At 39.0% G+C, this 20,189-nt stretch overlaps 1 protein-coding gene across 8 annotated transcripts in view; it reads right to left on the bottom strand.

Moving 5' to 3' along the window:
• Nucleotides 1–20,189, bottom strand: part of cluhb (clustered mitochondria (cluA/CLU1) homolog b) — a 60,286-nt gene that overhangs the window by 4,243 nt on the left and 35,854 nt on the right. For 6 of the 8 annotated variants that reach the window (XR_012396855.1, XR_012396856.1, XM_001920794.8 and 3 more), the window contains 8 exons: nt 19,640–19,793; nt 13,001–13,140; nt 12,825–12,905; nt 7,312–7,437; nt 5,523–5,644; nt 5,320–5,413; nt 1,936–2,070; nt 1,786–1,859 (listed from right to left, as the gene is read on the bottom strand). Coding sequence is in view for 5 of the 8 variants with exons in the window: in XM_001920794.8 (XP_001920829.4) it covers nt 1,786–1,859; nt 1,936–2,070; nt 5,320–5,413; nt 5,523–5,644; nt 7,312–7,437; nt 12,825–12,905; nt 13,001–13,140; nt 19,640–19,793 (926 nt within the window). In the remaining 3 variants the exon portion in view is untranslated. Of the gene's footprint in view, nt 1–1,785; nt 1,860–1,935; nt 2,071–5,319; nt 5,414–5,522; nt 5,645–7,311; nt 7,438–12,824; nt 12,906–13,000; nt 13,141–14,900; nt 15,042–19,639; nt 19,794–20,189 lie in introns of those variants that run through there. The other 2 variants (XM_073935471.1, XR_012396857.1) reach the window with 2 other exon arrangements.

The following is a 20,189-nucleotide window of genomic DNA, read 5'->3' as shown; positions in this document are numbered from 1 at the left end:
GTGTGGAGAAGCTCCAATGAAGTGTACCGCCCAGAGTAAAGCATGGGCGTGGATCGTTGATGATTTGGGCAGCGATATCATCCCATTCCCTAGACTCAATATTTGTGCTAGATGGGCACGTCACTTCCAAGGTCTACCAAACCATTCTGGAGGATTATGTAAACCTAATGGTTCAAGCATTGTATCCTGAAGATGATGCAGTGTATTAGGAGGATAGTGCACCAATACAAAAGAAAGACTGGCGAGAGAGTGGTTAGATTAACTTCATGGTGAACATCAAAGTTGAACTTTTCCCATGGCCTGCACAGTCACTAGATGTAAATATTATTGAGCCACTTAGGTTTTTTTGGGGGGAGCGAGTCAGGAAGCCTTTTCCTTTACCAGCATCACAAAGTGACCTGGCCAATACTCTACAAAAATGGCTCAGAATCCTTTTAGCCGCTGTGCAGGACTTGTATCTGTCATTTCCAAAATGAATTGATGCTGTATTGGCTGCAAAAGGTGGCCCTACACTACACTAATGAAACCAGGCATTTCAATTTCATTATCCAACCACTGTACATTCTGAATACAGCTTTTGTGACTTCACATTTGCAGATACTGCATTGATGTGATGTAAACAGAGCTATAATTGACTAATTTTTTTTTTTTTTGCCTAACTGTCCAAATGTATCTTTCTTCGTTTCTAAATGCTGCCTCCTATGATCTGTCTCCCCTGAAAAGTTGTTTGTGATGTTTTGTGTATGGTCTGGGGGGTCCAATTTCGCTATACGAAAGTGTAGTGACAAATAAAGGCTGATTGATTGATTGATTGATTGATAAACCAGTGTGTACAAGCATGTTTTCTGAATAATATATATATGAAATAAATCGAACATACAAATAGGCTACGCAAGCTTTCCTTTCAATGTGCGGATAAGAAATCATTTTCAGATTCAGATCAGTTTGTACTTAATCAAATGGTTAAATGTAAGTTTTCTTTAAATTTGATTATAGGGGAACAGTAACCCAGCCCTTCTGACAAAGAAATGGTGCTCATGAGCCAAAAAAGTAGTATGTGACAAAATACGTTTGCCTAAATTCACACTACTCAGAGAAAAGTTGGCAAAAAATCCAGATGACCTACTATTTTTGAAAGAGACACAGAAATGTACATACAATAGGAACTTTCCCACCACATGAGTCCAGAGGAGAAGATTTCTGAACCGCAGTTGAGAAACTGGTATGTCACATGACAGTAACAACACAGTGAATGCAGTACGTCCAGATTACAGTCATACTAAACTACATACTATGCAGAGCATATCCAGCAGCTGTCAGTCTGCAGCTCTCATATAGTTGCTATGACTGTATGACATTAAAAAAAACCTTTTATATATATATATATATGTATGTATTCATTCATTCATTCATTTTCTTGTCGGCTTAGTCCCTTTATAAATCCGGGGTCGCCACAGCGGAATGAACCGCCAACTTATCCAGCAAGTTTTTACGCAGCAGATGCCCTTCCAGCCGCAACCCATCTCTGGGAAACATCCACACACACATTCACACACTACGGACAATTTAGCCTACCCAATTCACCTGTACCGCATGTCTTTGGACTGTGGGAAGCACCCGGAGGAAACCTACGCGAAGGCAGGGAGAACATGCAAACTACACACAGAAACGCCAACTGATCCAGCTGGACTTAAACCAGTGACCTTCTTGCTGTGAGGTGACAGCAATACCTACTGCGCCACTGCGTCGCCCTCAAATTTGACAGGTGAAGGTTATTTGTCTCACCTAAGAGGAATAAGGACAATCCCAGTGACCAGATTGAGCTGTTCCACAATCCAGACCCGACTGGGAGAGTTCAGCTGTATGAGGACACAGCATAATTAATTCATTAACATTTCACCACAACACACTCAAAATGAGACACACAGTACTAACATTGAGCGGGGAGATGTTGGTGTCAGATCCAGTCTTGTAGATCCAGTTCATGGTTTTCTGCAGAATCACAGCCTGGTGTGTGAGATGCTTCAGGTACTCTGAACTCTCCTGGGCTTTCTCATGTGCTTCTCCCACCTACAGTCATACCAACATTTATGCAGACACCTTCAACATTTCACCACAACATTATCACAGTTTATTCAATAGAAAATGTCAATAAACATGATAAGAACTCAGTGTTAAACTATCATGACAAATTCATCTTGATAATGCCATATAATTTAGGTAGAAAGCTAATATATATATATATATATATATATATATATATATATATATATATATATATATATATATATATATAGTTATTAGTCAAAAAATAATTCAGATAATTGTTAGTATGACAATATTTTATCAGAATTATTAGCCCCCTGATTTATTAAATCCCTCCCCCCCGTTTATCCCCCACCCCAACCCCCCCAATTTCTTCTTAATGGAGAGAAGTTTTTTTTAGCATAATTCTAAACATAATAGTTTTAATAACTCATTTCTAATAACTTATTTATTTTCTCTTTGCCTTGATGACGGTAAATAATATTTGACTAGATATTTTTCAAGACACTTCTATACAGCTTAAAGCAGGGGTGTCCAAACTTTTTGGGCCGGGGGCCAGATGCAAAACAAAAAAAACGTTGTCGCGGGCCAAATTTTACATATATTACACAGACACTCATTTATATATATATATATATATATATATATATATATATATATATATATATATATATATATATATATATATATATAGATGATATAGATGTATAGATATTTATATGTATACAGTTGAAGTCAGAATTGTTAGCCCTCCTAAATTATTAGCCCCCATGTTTATTTTTTCCCTAATTTCTGTTTAACGGAGAGAAGATTTTTTTTCCACACATTTCTAAACATAATAGTTTTAGTAACTTATTTATAATAACTGATTTACTTTATCTTTGTTTAGATAGATAGATAGATAGATAGATAGATAGATAGATAGATAGATAGATAGATAGATAGATAGATAGATAGATAGATAGATAGATAGATAGATAGATAGATAGATAGATAGATAGATAGATAGATAGATAGATAGATAGATCATAACAAGAACTGCTGCTTAATTGAATGCATGTGATAGCGACACCCGGTGGTTATTTATTGAATTACGTTCATTTTTTGTGTAGCGGGCCAGATTCTATTGATATTTATAAAAAGCCTCACGGGCCTCCACAAAACTGATTGCGGGCCGCAGATGGCCCGCGGGCTGTAGTTTGGACACCCCTGGCTTAAAGTGACATATAAAGGCTGAACTAAGTTAATTGGGTTAACTAGGCAGGTTAGGGTAATTAGGCAAGTTATCGTATAACGATGGTTTGTTCTGTTGACTATCGACAAAAAATATAGCTCAAAGGGGCTAATAATTTTGTCCTTAAAATGATGTTTAAAAAATTATTAAATGCTTTTAATCCAGGAAAAATAAAACAAACAAGATTTTCTCCAGAAGAAAAAATATTATCAGACATACTGTGAAAATTTCCTTGCCCTGTTAAACATCATTTGGGGAATATTTAAAAAAAAAAAAAAAAATTCAAAGAGGGGCTAATAATTTTGACTTCAACTGTATATACTGTAACTATGCACCGAAACAATGTTTTTAAATAGTAGTATGGGCACCGATATTTTTTATTGCCACTCGTTTTAAAATAAATATGTTTTCCAAGTATAATGCCATGCGTTAAACTGCATTTTGAAGTAGTGTATGAGAAAAAAATTAATGAAATGCTAAGTGTCAAATAAAAATCCTTTAATTCATAAAAAAAATGTATGCATGCTTGAGGTGGTTTTACACTTGTGCAAAATAAGGGGATCATGCGAATAATGGGTGATAGAAATACATACTATAATACACAAGACTCTATTATGCTTGCTTGTTTATTGTTGGATACTAGGTGACCAATACTACAGTCAGCCGCACTAACAACTTGATAGAAATGCACCTAATTCACATTTGGGATTTCTATTTTTAAAAACTTGGAAAATCTGGAATCTTGGATGGAAATCTGGTTAGGGATATGAAATAATTTTAGGACAACTTCTCTGTAATTACAAATAACAGTAACTCTAGCAGTTTTTCAGTATGACAAATTATTTTCACAGTACCAAACCGAGGATATAATAAAATAACAATATTAATATTTATTATTATTTATTAAAAATAATTATACATTATAAATTATTATTATTATAAATTTTTTATTATTATTTAACAAAAAATATTTACCAACCTGCCATAATGTTGTCAAATAACTCACTGGTTTCAATGAACAAATGTTAAAAGCATAACACTATTGCTGCGTCCCAATCCGCATACTATGCATCCTAAATAGTATTTGAAAATAGAATTAGTATGTCCCAAACCATAGTATGTTGAAAAGAGTGTGCCAAATGGTTTGCTATTTCCGGTTAAAAATTTAAGTGTAGAAGCGTTCATACTCTAACTGCTGATATTGCCCACAACACATTGCAGGTTGGGCGTGAATTCGATTAGAACTACAAACGCGTGTGAGAAGTGTAAATAAACTACAAACATGATGGACGCATGAGACCAAGTCAAGTAGAGAGGCTTCGATAAAGATGCGTGAATGACTGTTAGTCAATATCTAGCCTACTGGAAAATATTTAAATCGCATTATCTGTGTTATATTTCATCTGCAACAACAATACTGAACTTATATAAAGATGCTTTTGGACGTCAAAACGTCTGAATGCATAATTACCCAAAGAACTGAGGAGATTACTCTGCATGAAATATTCGTGAATGGGAGATTAACTTGCTGCTGCTTCCCCAATAAGGTAGGAAATTAAATACAACAGAAATGTGAATGGTGTGTGGATGATTGACAGTGGGCATAACTAAACAACACAACAATATTTTAAAGAGGAAGTATTATGTCCCAAAGCTTGCATACTCTTCTGTTGCACACTTAAAAGTATACACTTTTCCTATACAAAAACAGTACATACTTTTAGGGTGTAGTATAAGTATGTGAATTGGGACGCAGCATATGTAACAATGTTTAGTGTTGTATAACAATCCAAAGCATTTTTCCAGACTTGCTGTTGGTTTTAGTCTATGGTATGAAGAATTTGTGAATATAATATGTCACCATTACTTTAAATAGCTTTCCTCACTTACATAAAAGGACTATTGTGTCCTGCACCCACTAGAAAGCAAATCTAAACCTTTATCTGTAGTTTGAATAATTTTTGGTTTAAACTTATTAATCCAACAATCATGAAAATCTTCACACATGTGGATCATTTTTAGGAACGGCAGATACCCACCTGCTTCTTGTATATGCCGTAACGTTCTTTTTCATGCTTCAGAGCGACCCGGAAATCTCCTTTACTTTCATACACCTTCGCCAGTAGGTGATGACTGAATAAAAGGACAGGATGAATGAGATTTCATTCATGTTTTCCTCTGGTTCAGAACTAACACTCAGTGCTGAGACAGTGTGTCGTGTGTGCTTCTGTTCGCTCTTCACCTTTGTGCCAGTTTGAGAGATGAGGGTCCCTGATATTTGGAGGTCAGCAACAAGGCGTTTTCCAGGAACTTGAGGGCAAGTTCACAGGCCATCATACTATGAAGCACAAGACCTATCTTGCTCTGTACGGGAGATAAATACATAAATATATTCAGATTTACACTGTAAAAAATGAATCTTGAGGCTTGTAATTTTCATTAAAAATACTGATGTGTTCATCAAAAATAATGTGCATATAATCTTTAAAAATTGATATCCTGGATTATTAAAAAATATTGAGAATATTTCGCTAATAAAATAAAGAGATAAAATTTACTTATTTTAAGCAAACCAGTGCAACTGAGAAACCAATCAAGCTAATAATATTGGGAAAAGACTGCTACACGTTTATTTTAAGAAAATTCACTTGATCATGCTGATTTATTTGAGATGTTTGCATTTGAATCGAATAATATCCAGCTCTAGGCCCGCAGAACCACACACGTTTTAGGCACACACAATCTAGGCAAACCATATATGGTTACGACGGATGTTAATGTTATTAACCTGTTTTTGGACATCGTCATCCATATATTTTGATATATCTGGTTAATAAACATTGTACACAATAAACAATAGTGTTCACTTTACTTTATTTCACAAATATTGTGATCGAGACGCGTGAATGGGGAGCGTTGTTTCCGATTGCCATATACTACTAGACTGAGTTTCTATCAGTCATCATAGATGATCAGTCAGGTACTCGTTTGCTGGCCTTGCTGAACGATCTAAATTAGACAGGTTTAATTTATTTAATGGATTCATTTATAATGAAGGAAATAATAGCAAGTTATTATAGGCAGTAATTCATTTTATTTGTAATAAAAATCTTTTTACATGTATGAGCATAGCACTATATCAATATTTTACTCAAGCGATTAAATAGTGTGTATTTGCTTAATTTTCTAATAACTTTTTAGTCAATGATTTCCCACATTTAAACTGTAGTAATTTAAAGTAAGCACTATATTGTTTTTAAACCAAAATTTAGCAATAGAAACAAATTAACTATTGATAATTAACTCAAAAGAAATAATAATAATAATAATTATATACATATAACAGCTGTAACAGTTTGGTAAAAGATAGTCATTTATAATCAGACAATCAGTTAAGATCATCAACTTAAAACTATATTATATATCGTTTAAATGATTAATTATAGTAATTCTTTTTAATGAGACACATTATTTTTTGCTTTTTAGCAAACAACAGAGGGGTGTGGTTAATATTGAGGCTGAAGTCATCAAAATAACGTTGAAAGAAGGATCAGCGCTCCAAACACTGAAGCAAACAGTCAGACTTTGATGATTTTGAAGATTTACAAAAAATCTTTGTTATTCAGTGGATTAACTAGCACAGATGAATTATTCACCTAAAGAATAACAATGTGCGCTAGCAAAATAAACACTGTATAATTCACACAGACTTCAAAAGGGCACCTAGCATGCTAAATCAACTTTTGGGACAGAATCGGTGTAGGTATAGTGTGTACGCACTAATATTGCACTGATATACACACAACTAAAAATCCCAGAGATTTTAAGGCCCATCTCAATGTGACCAATATGTGACATAGCAGTGTGGTTTTCCCCGCACAAAAATATTGATTGATAGAAAAACAGAAAAAAAATGTAAATTTTTTTAAACAAAGAAATTTCTATTTTTTTTCTGCTTTAAAATATGTTGCTTACTTCAAATTAAGAGTCTTGTTATTCATTATCATCACATTTGAATCATTATTACTCACATCCAGTAAAGCCATCTCAGGGTGATCTTCTCCACACACCAGCAGCATCAGGTATCTTGCCCGGTACAACAACCGCAGAGCCGTCACTGTCTGACCACCAGCAAAGCAATACAGACCCAGGAGCCTCTGCACAAAGAAGAAAGAAATTTGCTCATTTTAATCCATCTTTTTCCAACAACCCATGAAGCTTTGCATGAATTATAGAAGTAACTGTGGTTAAACAGTGAAGTTTTATATAAAGTGGGTACAAAAACATTACAATATTCTCTATACAATTCAGACATTGAATATTAAAAGTAAACAAATTGCATATAGAAAATTACTTTCAGTAGACAAAAAATTCGCAAGCCCTAGTCTGCAGTGCCCATGTAGAACACTAGAGGACATATAGACTTTGTTTTCTGTGAATTCCAAATCCCATGTTCCTCAATAGTATCTAGATGCAGCTTTGACGATGCAAGCTGAGACTTCATATCTCAGAGATGCAATGTCAGACACAATGAGAGGGATCTGGATGCAGACCTAGTGCACTTTTGTACTTGCGCTCACCTAACCCCACCCCTAACCCTACCCGTCACAGTGGCATCACTCACTCTATTGAGTGCATTGTGTCTGACATTGCATCGCTGAGTAAAGGCTGCATCCAGATACTATTGGACACAATGCCCTAAGTGGAGCTGGTGACGTCACTGTGAGGGGTAGGGTTAGGGTGGCCATTAAAAAGCATTGCATGCAGCTCAGATTGCAACTGCACCAGGTCTGCATTCAGATACCTTTGCTTTCTCGTTTTGTCTATTAAATTCAGCTTTGCGTTGTTATCCTGTTTAATTTTGTGTGTATTAGAGTTTGTCTCATTTGTCTCCTCACTGCTTCTGTATTATGTTACTCCTGCCCTTCTGTTCCAAGTTATTTTGGTTTTGTTATTTGCTTGAATTGTGCTTTCTGTTTTTTTTTTTTGTGTAATCTGATATCACTCGGGGGTGGCACTTTGGCTCAGTGGTTAGCACTGTTGCCTCACAACAAAAAGATCGCTGATTCGAATTCCGGCTGGGTCAGTTGGCATTTCTGTGTGGAGTTTGCATGTTCTCCCATGTTGGCATAGGTTCCCTCCGGGTGCTCCAGTTTCCTCCAGAGTCCAAAGTTCTCATGTCCAAACTTGGTCCTGGAGGGCCGGTGTCCTGCAAAGTTCAGTTCCAACCCCAATTCCAACACACCTGGGCTGGGTATTCAAGCTCTTACTAGACTTTCTAGAAACATCCTGCAGGTGTGTTGAAGCGAGCTGGAGCAAAAATCTGTAGGACACCGGCCCTCCAGGACCGAGTTTGGACACCCCTGCTACAGGTAAATTGAATAAACTATGAAGTAATAATGAAATATTATTTAATATTCATATGAAATATGAATAAAAGGACTAAGCTGAAGGAAAATGAATGAATGAATAATATCACTTGGGGCAAAGCAGTGGCGCAGTAGGTAGTGCTGTCGCCTCACAGCAAGAAGGTCGCTGGGTCACTGGTTCGAGCCTCGGCTCAGTTAGCGTTTCTGTGTGGAGTTTGCATGTTCTCCCTGCGTTCGCGTGGGTTACCTCCGGGTGCTCCGATTTCCCCCACAGTCCAAAGACATGCGGTACAGGTGAATTGGGTAGGCTAAATTGTCCGTAGTGTATGAGTGTATGAGTGTGTGTGTGAATGTGTGTGTGGATGTTTTCCAGAGATGGGTCCGGAAGGACATCCGCTGCGTAAAAACTTGCTGGATAAGTTGGCGGTTCGTTCCGCTGTGGCCATCCCAGATTAATAAAGGGACTAAGCCGACAAGAAAATGAATGAATGAATGATTGAATAATATCACTTGGATTATTACACTCAAAAAATGACGTTTGTTCAAACTATATTTATTAAAAATTGAGTTGAAACGACACTTTTTTTGTGACAACTTGTTTTATGCTTTAATCGTCTTAAATCTGTAAAACTTAATTCCTTAATGTTGTCACAACACAGATTGATTGTGTGGAACCCAGCATTTTTTTAGTGTATGTTAAATAAATAAGACAAATAACCACACAAACTATATAGAGAATATATCCCTCCTGTAGGGAGAACAAAAGAAAAATAATCTGGAGAATTATCATTATTAATATTCCTTCGACTTAGTCCTTTTATTCATCAGGGCTCACCACAGCGGAATGAACCGCCAACTTATCCAGCAAATGCTTTACAAAGTGGATACCCTTCCAACTGCAACCCCGTACTGGAAAACATCCATTCACACACATACACTACAGACAGCTTAGCATATCCAATTCACCTTAAGTGCATGTCTTTGGACTGTGGGGGAAACCGGAGCACCCGGAGGAAACCCACGTGAACACGGGGAGAACATGCAAACACAGAAATACCAACTGGCATGTATCGTCCTAATTACATCATAAACTTGATTTAAATGACTTTTCTGATTACTGTCTAAAAAGTAAATTAATACTCATTAAGAAATTGAACTACTAGACTAAATACTATGAAAATTCCCATAAATCTTAAAGTGTAGACAATAGACATTAAACTCTTTTTAAAGTTTATCAAACAGGGCTTTTTACCTTTAGTAAAAAATGTTCACTTTAGAAATTGTCACCGCATTTCATACTTTGTGTTGGGATAAAGATAATATTTAAAACACTTAAGTCACTTTTTTAAAAAAGTAGTTAAATGTGCTGCTTGGTTACTTTTTAAGAAAGAAATGTGAAAGTATGTGTTGTTTTTTGCAGGAGTAAGATGTAAGAGTAACCTTTTAATAAGCAAGTTTACTGTATTTTAGACAAATATACTTCAAGTAACGATAATTAAATTACCTAAAACTAAAAAGTAGTCCCTCACAATATTTTTTCAAAGGAAAAGTATTTTATAATAAGCTATTTTACTATATTTTAAACAAGCATATAGGGTATATGCGAAAGGTCTTTTAATTTGTCAGTTACCTGGGTTAAGCTAGGGATGGCTGACGTGAAACTGATGTTTTGACACAGTGTCGAGATCCCGAAGCGCAAGTGTTTCGAATCACTGCACCGAAGCATGATCCGAAGCACCCAAGTCACGTGACTAAAGTGTTTCGAAACACCTAGTCACGTGACTAAAGCGATTCAAAGCATCGATCAGCTTAGAAACGTTTCGAGACCTGGTGAATCCTAATTTGACTGCCAAGGTCTCCAAATTATCTCTGTCTCAAATGGCTTAGAGCACTGTGGGTTTGCTTATTGATTCTATGCTTAGCATGATGTTTTGGGTTCGAATCCCGACTTCGAAATCATGGTTTTATGTATTTTAATCATGTTTCTGTTTTGTGTAGCCTAAATAGGATACAGCTACAGTTACGCCATCAATTTAGCATCATTTTTGTAACACTGTAAAACAATAATAAATATTTTTACAGTATGGTTGGGTTTAGGGTTTGGGTAGACATTAATAAAATACAATAAATGGGAAATTTAATGAATAATATAAATAATTCTTGATAACTTCAGGCCACCGTTTTTGATCTAGCAACAACCCTGTTTTAAGACAAAAACAAGACATATTTATTCACAAATTGTTTATTCGGATATCAGACCAATGTTGAAACAAAAAGATACAAGAGCAAAGCATTACCAACTGGTATTAAAGGTATTATTACAACTGGCATTTTAAAACAACTGCTACTGACTGGCTTCGAAACCTAGTACTCCTGCATGGATGTCTGACACCTTAACCACTGTACTATGTTACTTGAAGGATTCCTCTTTCACAAAGTGGGGTTTAATCCCTCAATTTGTTCAATCGTTCTTTGCTGAAGCTGTTTCAGTGCAATATATATAAAAAATGACCACTAGATGTCACTGTAGAGTGAGGTTTCGAAACGTTTCGAAGCTTCGACACATTTGCTTCGACTGTTTCAGTGTTTCACGAAGCCTCGCTTTGCCCACCACTAGGTTAAGCATTTCCGGTATGCTATTACAAAATCGTCACATTTAAAGTTTGTTTTCTTTAAAAATTAGAGATCTCCACTGGTTGTGTAACCAGGAGACTGACACAGAGTGATCCATTTACTCAGAGTCAGAAACAGTCCGGGGTAATATACAGGAGATCAGGCAAGGAATAACGCTCAGAGATGTTGGCCGTGGCAGAACAAGACTTCGCACTGAACTGGTGCTTGAGCGTGGCTTATAACAGGTGGCGTGGGTCGTTAACGGGATTCAGTTCAGGTGTGTGCGCAATCAGCTAAAGTGGATGATGTAATGCTAAAAGTCCGGAGATGGTGGCCTCTGCTGGCCAGCGAGGGGAATGACTGGGACCGAGTCGGTAACAGGTTGAGTGATATCCGATAGAGATTGTACAAGAAGCACTGCATTAAATTGCATTTTTCCCCACTGTCTTTAAAATATGAACATTTATTTTACCCCAGTATAATGGAGCTTCTGTGCTAGCCTGCTAATCCTGACATGCGTGTGCAGGGCCGGAGTGGGACTCTTTTTCAGCCCTGGAGTTTCAAGCCTCAGACCGGCCCACCTCAGTTCAAGACGGACTATATTAAAATAAGGTCATTTCCAATTTAGTTTCTAATACTCTATCACGTCTTTTTTTGAGAAAACAGCTGCTTTAGAACTTTAAATGTTCAACAACCCTAACAGTATTATATTTCTTGACAATAAAAATGAAAAGAAAAAAAATAATAATAACATACTCAGTCGAGGATCAAACCCGGGTCGGCAGCATCAAAATTTAACGTGCTAACCACTGGACCACAACAGTTATATATAGAGAAGTGACTCATCTGAGTTATATCATCATTAACCTGCAGGCTGGTTACATATAAAAAGAGTAGAGCTGCGGTAAAATAATGAATAAGAAGACTGTGGTCAAGTAAATAAATAAATTAATTTAAAAAGTGTGACTGCTGAGAGCAACAGATTCTGAAGCTAGGGACACCGGCCCTCGCGGCCAAAAAACGGACCGGCCCACCGGGAATTCTCCCGGTCCTCCCGATAAGCCAATCCGGGCCTGTGCGTGTGTGAGTAAAAGGCTTTTTTGTCTCGTTTTACATTTGACCAACTAAATAAATGCTAAAGTCTATTAAACTGATTGTATATTAATTACATTACAACATCGATGCTGTAAAAGGAACCGTATAAAATGGAAAAAAGTCACATTAACCATTCACCGGAAGTTTATCAGTATGGGAAGAAACACAAGCTCTGCATATTCCTTATTACATAAATAAGTAAATAATAAATTAAATTACAATTAATAAATAATAATAAATTAATAAATAAATTACATAAACATGTAAAAAGTAATCCCTTACATCACTTTTATAAGTAAGTAAATACAGTAACTAGTTCCTATGTAAATTGCACCCAACACTGACCAAAACATTATTTTCATAACTGACACAAAATAAGTCGAATGCACCTCCTTGTCCGTTTTCACTGTATGGATTATTTGTAGCACAATTTTTATGTATTTATTTATTCATTTAAACAGACTTACATATTCCTGTATAGTGCTGGGATGCTCAATTCCCAGGACTCTCTCACTGATCAGCACTGCCCTCTGCTGGTGACTGAGCGCCTGACAGTAATAAACACAGACCGTTCATCATTTCATTCACTTTTTGTCATACTTATTTGAACTTCAAACACATGAGATTGAAGAACATGTGATACCTCAGCGTATTCTCCGAGGATGTAGTGTATTCGTCCCAGCAGCCGCAAACAGACACAGACATCCTGATGCAGAGCCCCATAGACATTAGTGAAGAGAGCCAGAGCCTGGCAGATTAACTCGCAGCCCTCTTTCAGGCAGCCTTCACATACACACATCAAAAAGGGTTTTAATATTGTTTTTGTTTTGATATGTGCTATGATGCAAATGTTTAAAAAGTTTAAACTGCATTATTATATTTTTAATAGAATTTTAATAACTCATTTCTAATAACTAATTTCTTCGGTCTTTGTCATGATGAACAAAAAAAAAGTACTTTCTTCAGAAGAAACAATATAGGAAATTCATAGTAAATATAGGAAAAAGAACAATAAATTTGCTTTCAACTGCATACACACACACACACACACACACACACACACACACACACACACACACAATCATATTATTTGTTTAAAATGCTAATAATGTGTATAATATGCACACTACCTGACAAAAGTCTTATCGCCTATCCAAGTTTAAGGAACAACACATAATAACTTGACTTCTACTTGATCATTTGGTATCAGAAGCATCTTATATGAAAGTCAGAGGCCTCTAGAGTATGCTTATTTTTCTAAAATAAAATATAATCATGCCTTGATTTTTAACTATTTAATTAGGAAAGTGTTACATGTCCATGTATTTATTATTATTTGTTTATTTCTGTTACTTTGTCGCCCTGAAGTGTTTTGTTGCTGTTTGTGTTTCGATTAAGTTGATTCCTCCGCACCTGCAGACCACTGACCGCCGGCGATTTTAAGAGCTCACGCTGCATTGTTTCAGTGAAGGGGATTTGAGCGGCAGTCCAGACGCGGAGTTCTGCTCCTTTTGTGTTTAGCCTTTGTTTGTGTTTTCTTCCCACTCTTTGCTTACGTTTGGTTATTCAGTTAATAAAACCCCTAGACCCATCCATTTGTGCTATCCCTTATTTGATGTTGTGACTGTGGTCAGTCTTTGCTTAGACAAAAGTCTTGTCACTAAACAGAAATAATGTACAGTATAGAATATAAAGTCATGGTGTGCAGTGGTAAAATAATGAATATTGTGTATGACTCCCATGAGCTTGGAGGACTGCATCCATACATCTCTACAATGACTCAAATAACTTATTAATAAAGTCATCTGGAATGACAAAGAAAGCGTTCTTGCAGGACTCCCAGAGTTCATCAAGATTATTTGGATTCATCTTTAATGCCTCCTCTTTCATCTTACTATGCTCAATAATGTTCATATCTGGTGACTGAGCTGGCCAATCCTGGAGCACTTTGACCTTCTTTGTTTTCAGGAACTTTGAGGTGGAGGCTGAAGTATGAGAAGGAGCGCTATCCTGCTGAAGAATTTGCACTCTCCTGTGGTTTTTAATGTAATGGACAGTACAAATGTCTTGATACCTCTAGCTGTTGATGTTGCCATCCACTCTGCAGATCTCTTGTAAACCCCCATACTGAATGTAACCTCACATCATGATTTTTCCTTCACTAAACTTGACAGATTTTTTGTGAGAATCTTGGGTCTCTGTGGGTTCCAGCAGGTCTTCTGCAGTATTTGTGATGATTGGGATGCAGTTCAACAGATGATTCACTAAAAAAATCCTTGGTTACGTATGTAACCGTGATTCTGTGAATTCCAGATGACCGCCAGAGACGGTGTTTACACAGTGGATAATTGCAGCGCCAGCTGGATAGGCCAAGGAACAATATACCAACAAAGTCACATGGTGAACTGAGCTGACAGGGAACTCTGGTGGTCATCCGGAATTCACAGAACCACGGTTACATATGTAACCAACGTTCTGTTTCATTCCTCCTGACCGCCAGAGACAGTGTTTACGCAGTGGATGACCCATACCAGAAAAGTCATGAGGAAGAAAAAACTCACCAGAAGACATATGGAGTCACTTGCGGAGAACAGCTGAGCCTTTATCCTTAGAGTCAGCAACACTGATATTGTAGAATCTTGCACATGTACATGGAGAAGACCATGTCGCTGCTGCACAGATCTCTGCAAGAGAAACACCCTTAAAAGCAGCCCAGGAGGAGGGAATGGCTCTAGTATAATGGCAAGTGATGGCACCAGGTATAGGTTGTAGAGCCCTCTTATAGGCCAAAACAAAAGTCTTTGTTTGCTTAGAGGTGCACCTCTCCTAGCTTCTCCATAACAGACAAACAGCTGTTCTGATTGTCTTAACTGTGTAGTAGCTGCCACATAAGATTTCAAGGCACGCACAGGGCATAGAAACAGAGAACCTTGGCCAGAAGGTGATGGTTGAAAGGACTGCAATTTAATTGACTGGTTAATAAATTGCTGCAACAAAACTTTAGGGAGGAAAGATGGATTAGGCCAGAGGGTAACACCAGAGTCGTCTGGTTTCCATCACAAGCAAGATTGACTCACTGACAAACAGCTTACACACTCTCTTTGTAGAAGCAACAGCCAAGAAGAAAGCCGTCTTTAAGGACTTCCACTTTAGATCTAACCTCTTCCAAAGGTTCAAATGGAGACTGGCAGAGAGACTCCTGCACCAGAGGCAAGTTCCACACCAGAGAACGAGAAGAACGAGTTGGATTGAGACATTTTGCGCCCTTCAAAAAACTGCAAACTAGGCTATCAGACCCTAAAGAGGAACTATTTACAGATGCATGATGGGCCAAGATGGCTGCCACGTAGACCTTTAGTGTGGATGCAGCCTTGCCACTCTCTAACAGCCCCTGTAAAAAGGTTAAAACTACTGGAACTTTGCATTGAACAGGATTAAGATTCCGAGTCGCACACCATGAACAAAATGACTTCCATCGATAAGCATAAAGCTTCCTTGTAGAAGCTGCCCCTGAGTTAGGAACTGTGTGGATGACTGAAGGCTCACATTCTTCTAATAAAGGGTTGGTCCCAGAGGCCACACCCATAACTGTAGACCTGCTGGATCTGGATGCCAAAATGACCATCTAGTTGAGACAACAGGTCCCTCCTGCCTGGAAGTTGCCTTGGTTGGTATACCAACAACTTTAGGAGCAAGGGAAACCATGGTTTGGACAGCCACCGTGGTGCTATTAGAAGTACACAGTGTCTGCCCTGAGCAATCCTGTGCAGTGTCTCCCATATCAGAGGTATTGGAGGAAAAGCATAAAAAAGGCGGTTTGGCCAGTCGTTTGACAGTGCGTCCTGTCCTAACGGACTGGACCCTTCCGTCTGAGCAAACCACAACGGCCAATGAGTTGTGTTTCTAGTCACAAATAGGTCTACTTCTGCCCTGCCAAACTCTGTCCTGGATTACATCCGGATGAAGTCTCCACTTCCCTGGATCAGTCCGAAATCTGACCGGATTAGGCCATGTCGACCCGCTAAAACAGGAAGAAAATGCCTCAGGGCCAGCAAAACTGCCCGCATCTCCAATACATTGATACAGTCTCTCAGCTCGTCTCTTGACCATCTGCCAATGATACCTCTGTAGTTCCACACTGCCCCCCTACCCATAAGAGACGCATCGGTTTTTATAACCTTTCAGCGGGTGGGAACATTCCCTACCGGTACCCCAGCTGTCAAAAAGGCAGAAGATTGTTCCATACCAATCTCAGGGGAATTACACAAGATGCTGATGTTAGCATCCCGATCAACCTCAGAAGCACGCCATACTGTAGATATACTCCCAAACGAAACTGGCTCAAGAGGTTCTGGCTGTCTGTTGTCCGAGACTGAGATAGGGCCCAAAAGGGGAGACAGGACAGCTTTCATACATCTTGTAAACACACAGGGGGCTAGGGCGAGACCAAATGGTAAAACTCTGAACTGGTAGCTTCTGTTCTTGAAACTGAAGCGCAGAAACTTCCTGTGATGCTTGGCAATCAGAACGTGAAAATATGCATCCGTCAGGTCAACAGTTGTGAACCAATCTCCCTCTGCAATGGACAGAAGAACTGCTGTTACACGTAACATGCAAAAGGGAAGTTTTTTCAGGAACCTGTTCAACCTTCTTAAATCCAATATTGGACGAAAACCTCTGTTCCGATTTGGAACCAGAAAATAAGTCGAGTAAAAACCCTCTTTCTGAACTAGAGGAAGAACTGCTTCTATTGCTCTCTTTTCCAACAAGGAACAAATCTCTCTGGAGAGAGCTGCAGAACGTGCTGGGTCTGTCACGACTGTTGGAATTAGACCCGAAAACTTGGGGGGCCGGCAGCGAAACTGTAGGATGTAACCCTTGCACATGGTTGTTAAAACCCATGGGTCTGACACTGTGTTCTCCCAACAACTAAACTGATGGCTTGTGAAACAGCTGACTGCCAGCCCAATCATCTCAGGCCTTAAAATTCCAGCCTTTTGAAGTTGTGGGGGGGCGTTGAAGAGTACCCCCTAATGGAGGGTGACGGGGAGCAGGTTTGGCACGGGGGTGACGTATTTGTGCGTCATCCGGACCCTGGAACCTCTGTTGGTCGGCTTGGGCCCCCATGTCGGAAACGTAGTTGTACAAAGGTATAATGCCTAGGCGGCGGCAAGGACATTCTGAAATCTGAAGGCCGTTGTGCTTGAGTTAGCTGCTGTGAAGCTGTAGACAATTTTTCATGTTTTTCCAAAACGTCTGATACATCTGGCCCAAAAAGGTGTCCTAGGACGATAGGAAGATCCCTCAATTTCTCTGACAATTTAGCCTGAGCGAGGGACCCCAGTTCTCGAGTCACATGCCCCATAGCAAGCAGGGCTGTCTGTAAAAAACGTGGGACTAAGGGGTCCACCTCAGCGCTTAGCGAGTTAGAGGCAGCCAAAATTAATTGACAGACAGTATTCTCAGCCCTGGTAATGTAGGAAGCCGACTCGTAAGCCTTCTTCAGAAGGGAATCTGTACGGCCACACTGAGCCCTAGGCCATCAGACATTTCCCCTCATTGCTTTATCTGGTGACACCACTAGCGCCGCAACTGGCTGTTCAACTTCAGGGACATTCCTCACCACACCACACCGATAGACTCTGCCTCTGCCATAGAGGCCACAGTGCGAGCAGTTTTAGATCGTCTTTTGGCCATGCCTGCCCCCTTAAGAGCATTCGAGAATTCTGCAATGAAATCCTTACATGCTGACATGACGTTTTTTCCCCTCTTTCGGTAACGCTAGGCCCACTGGTAAAGCAACAGCATCCTGATTGTGGCTTAGCCCAGCCAAACGCACCTGTCTCTCTGACAGGGGCAGCAAACTACAATACGGGCACGGATCGGTTAGCTCGTCTTACAGATGTTGAACGCCAAAACAGGATGGGCAGATATCGTGTCCGTCATCCGGGATAAGCTCGTTAGAACAGAGCTTGCAAGTTATCGGGAAAGCTGTGGAAATGGCGTAATAAGCCATGAGAAGGTGTCGAACTGACCAACCAAATAATTTACCACGGCTAAGACCGTTGGCTAACGTTAATGTTAGTGATATAACGTAACGCACAATATAATCACACTAACCGTTAATCAAAAACTTGATCTCCGGATGCACCAAGAGAAACAGAAAACAAGAAAATCAACACTAGCAAAAATATAGTGATCATCCACGGTTAAGTCAGTTGGGCAGAACGGGGCATATGTCCAATAACAGACAAGAGAAACACACAGAGTATTTGTAGCGGTAGAAAAAGTATCCTCCGGATAGAACCGCGAGGTAAATGTCACATAAACACTAACCACATTTCGGTATAAAACCTCCGGAAAGCACCATGAGATGATTACCACTCGGACATAAAAGTGACAGAGTCACGTTGTTCAATCTCTGGATAGTACCGTGAGATATATGCTTTAACTTAATTCAGATGCTTACGTAATACAGCGTCTCGCCCCTGGATAATACAGCGAGGCAAATGACACTTTTACATTACAGCTGAATGTAAGATAATGAAGAAAAACTCACCCACAGTCCACGATATATTATAGTGAATGATCCTAGATCAGTAACAAAGGAAAAACCAACCGTAGTCCGAAGATGTCAAAAAACATATAGCAATGTGCGTGCAGTAGATCGCTCCCATTACATTGGGAAAACAGGCGACCGCTGCAAATTGCGCTTTAATGTTTGGCTGTCAACTGTATGGTATGGAAACCTTATATACCTGCTAGATGAACCCGTCTCATACAGCTGCCATTGCACGGCTCAAAGACACTTTGTAGAGTGCAATTTAACACAACTGCCTCTAGGAGTCGCCAATGGAAATAAAACAGACACGCACAAAAAATGTGCATACGCCAGCCATGAAGCTGGCGTGGAGCTGCGCACATTCCCACGTTCATTTCATCGTTAGTAAATCCAAACGTGAGCGATTCTGAGCGTGAAACCTGGCTTACGCAAAGTTTTTGTGCGTATGCAATGTTGATACATGAGGCCCCTGTAGCGGATTATATACCTCAGCTCGCGTCACCATGTGACTTTGTTGGTATATTGCTCCTCGGCCTATCCAGCTGGCGCTGCAATTATCCACTGTGTTAACACTGTCTCTGGCGGTCAGGAGGAATGAAACAGAACTAACTTCTGCCACGAAGTCAAGTTATTATTTCTTGCTCTTATAACTGGGCTCGATGACAAGACTTTTGCCAGGTAGAGTACATTATCCTATAAAAATTTTCAAACAATATTTACCTTGCTGGACCTTCATCTGACCACGGTGCAGGAGATAAAGAGCATCACTGGCCCTCGGAGAGATGTGCTTCACCACAGGGAAAATATTAAGGATGTCTTCCTCAGTGAATACAACATTCTGTCCAGAATCAAACTGATACTCTCTTAAAAGAATCTTAAAAAGAGAGAGATCCAGAGTGAGAGATGAACACAGACACTTCAAATAAAGTATTCAGTAAACATTAAACATCTTTTTTGCTCAAACTGGGGTTCATTAATAGTAATTTTTATTTTGTCTGTGTACATTTTTTTTACTTTTAAAGTTCCATCAATGGGCGAAATAGTGGCTTAGTGGCACTGTTGCTTCACAGCAAAAAGATCGCTGGCTTGAGCCTGCGCTGGGTCAGTTGGCATTTCTGTGTGGAGTTTGCATGTTCTCCACGTGTTTACGTTGGTTACCTCTGGGTGCCCCGGTTTCCCCCACAGTCCAAACACATGCAGTATAGGTGAATTGAATAAGCTAAATTGGCCGTAGTGTATGTATGTGAATGAGAAGTATGGGTGTTTCCCA

Source organism: Danio rerio, chromosome 21 (genome assembly GCF_049306965.1).
Source record: "Danio rerio strain Tuebingen ecotype United States chromosome 21, GRCz12tu, whole genome shotgun sequence".
In the NCBI taxonomy this organism is placed as follows: Eukaryota; Metazoa; Chordata; class Actinopteri; order Cypriniformes; family Danionidae; genus Danio; species Danio rerio.
This window is presented reverse-complemented; position numbering and strand designations above follow the sequence as displayed.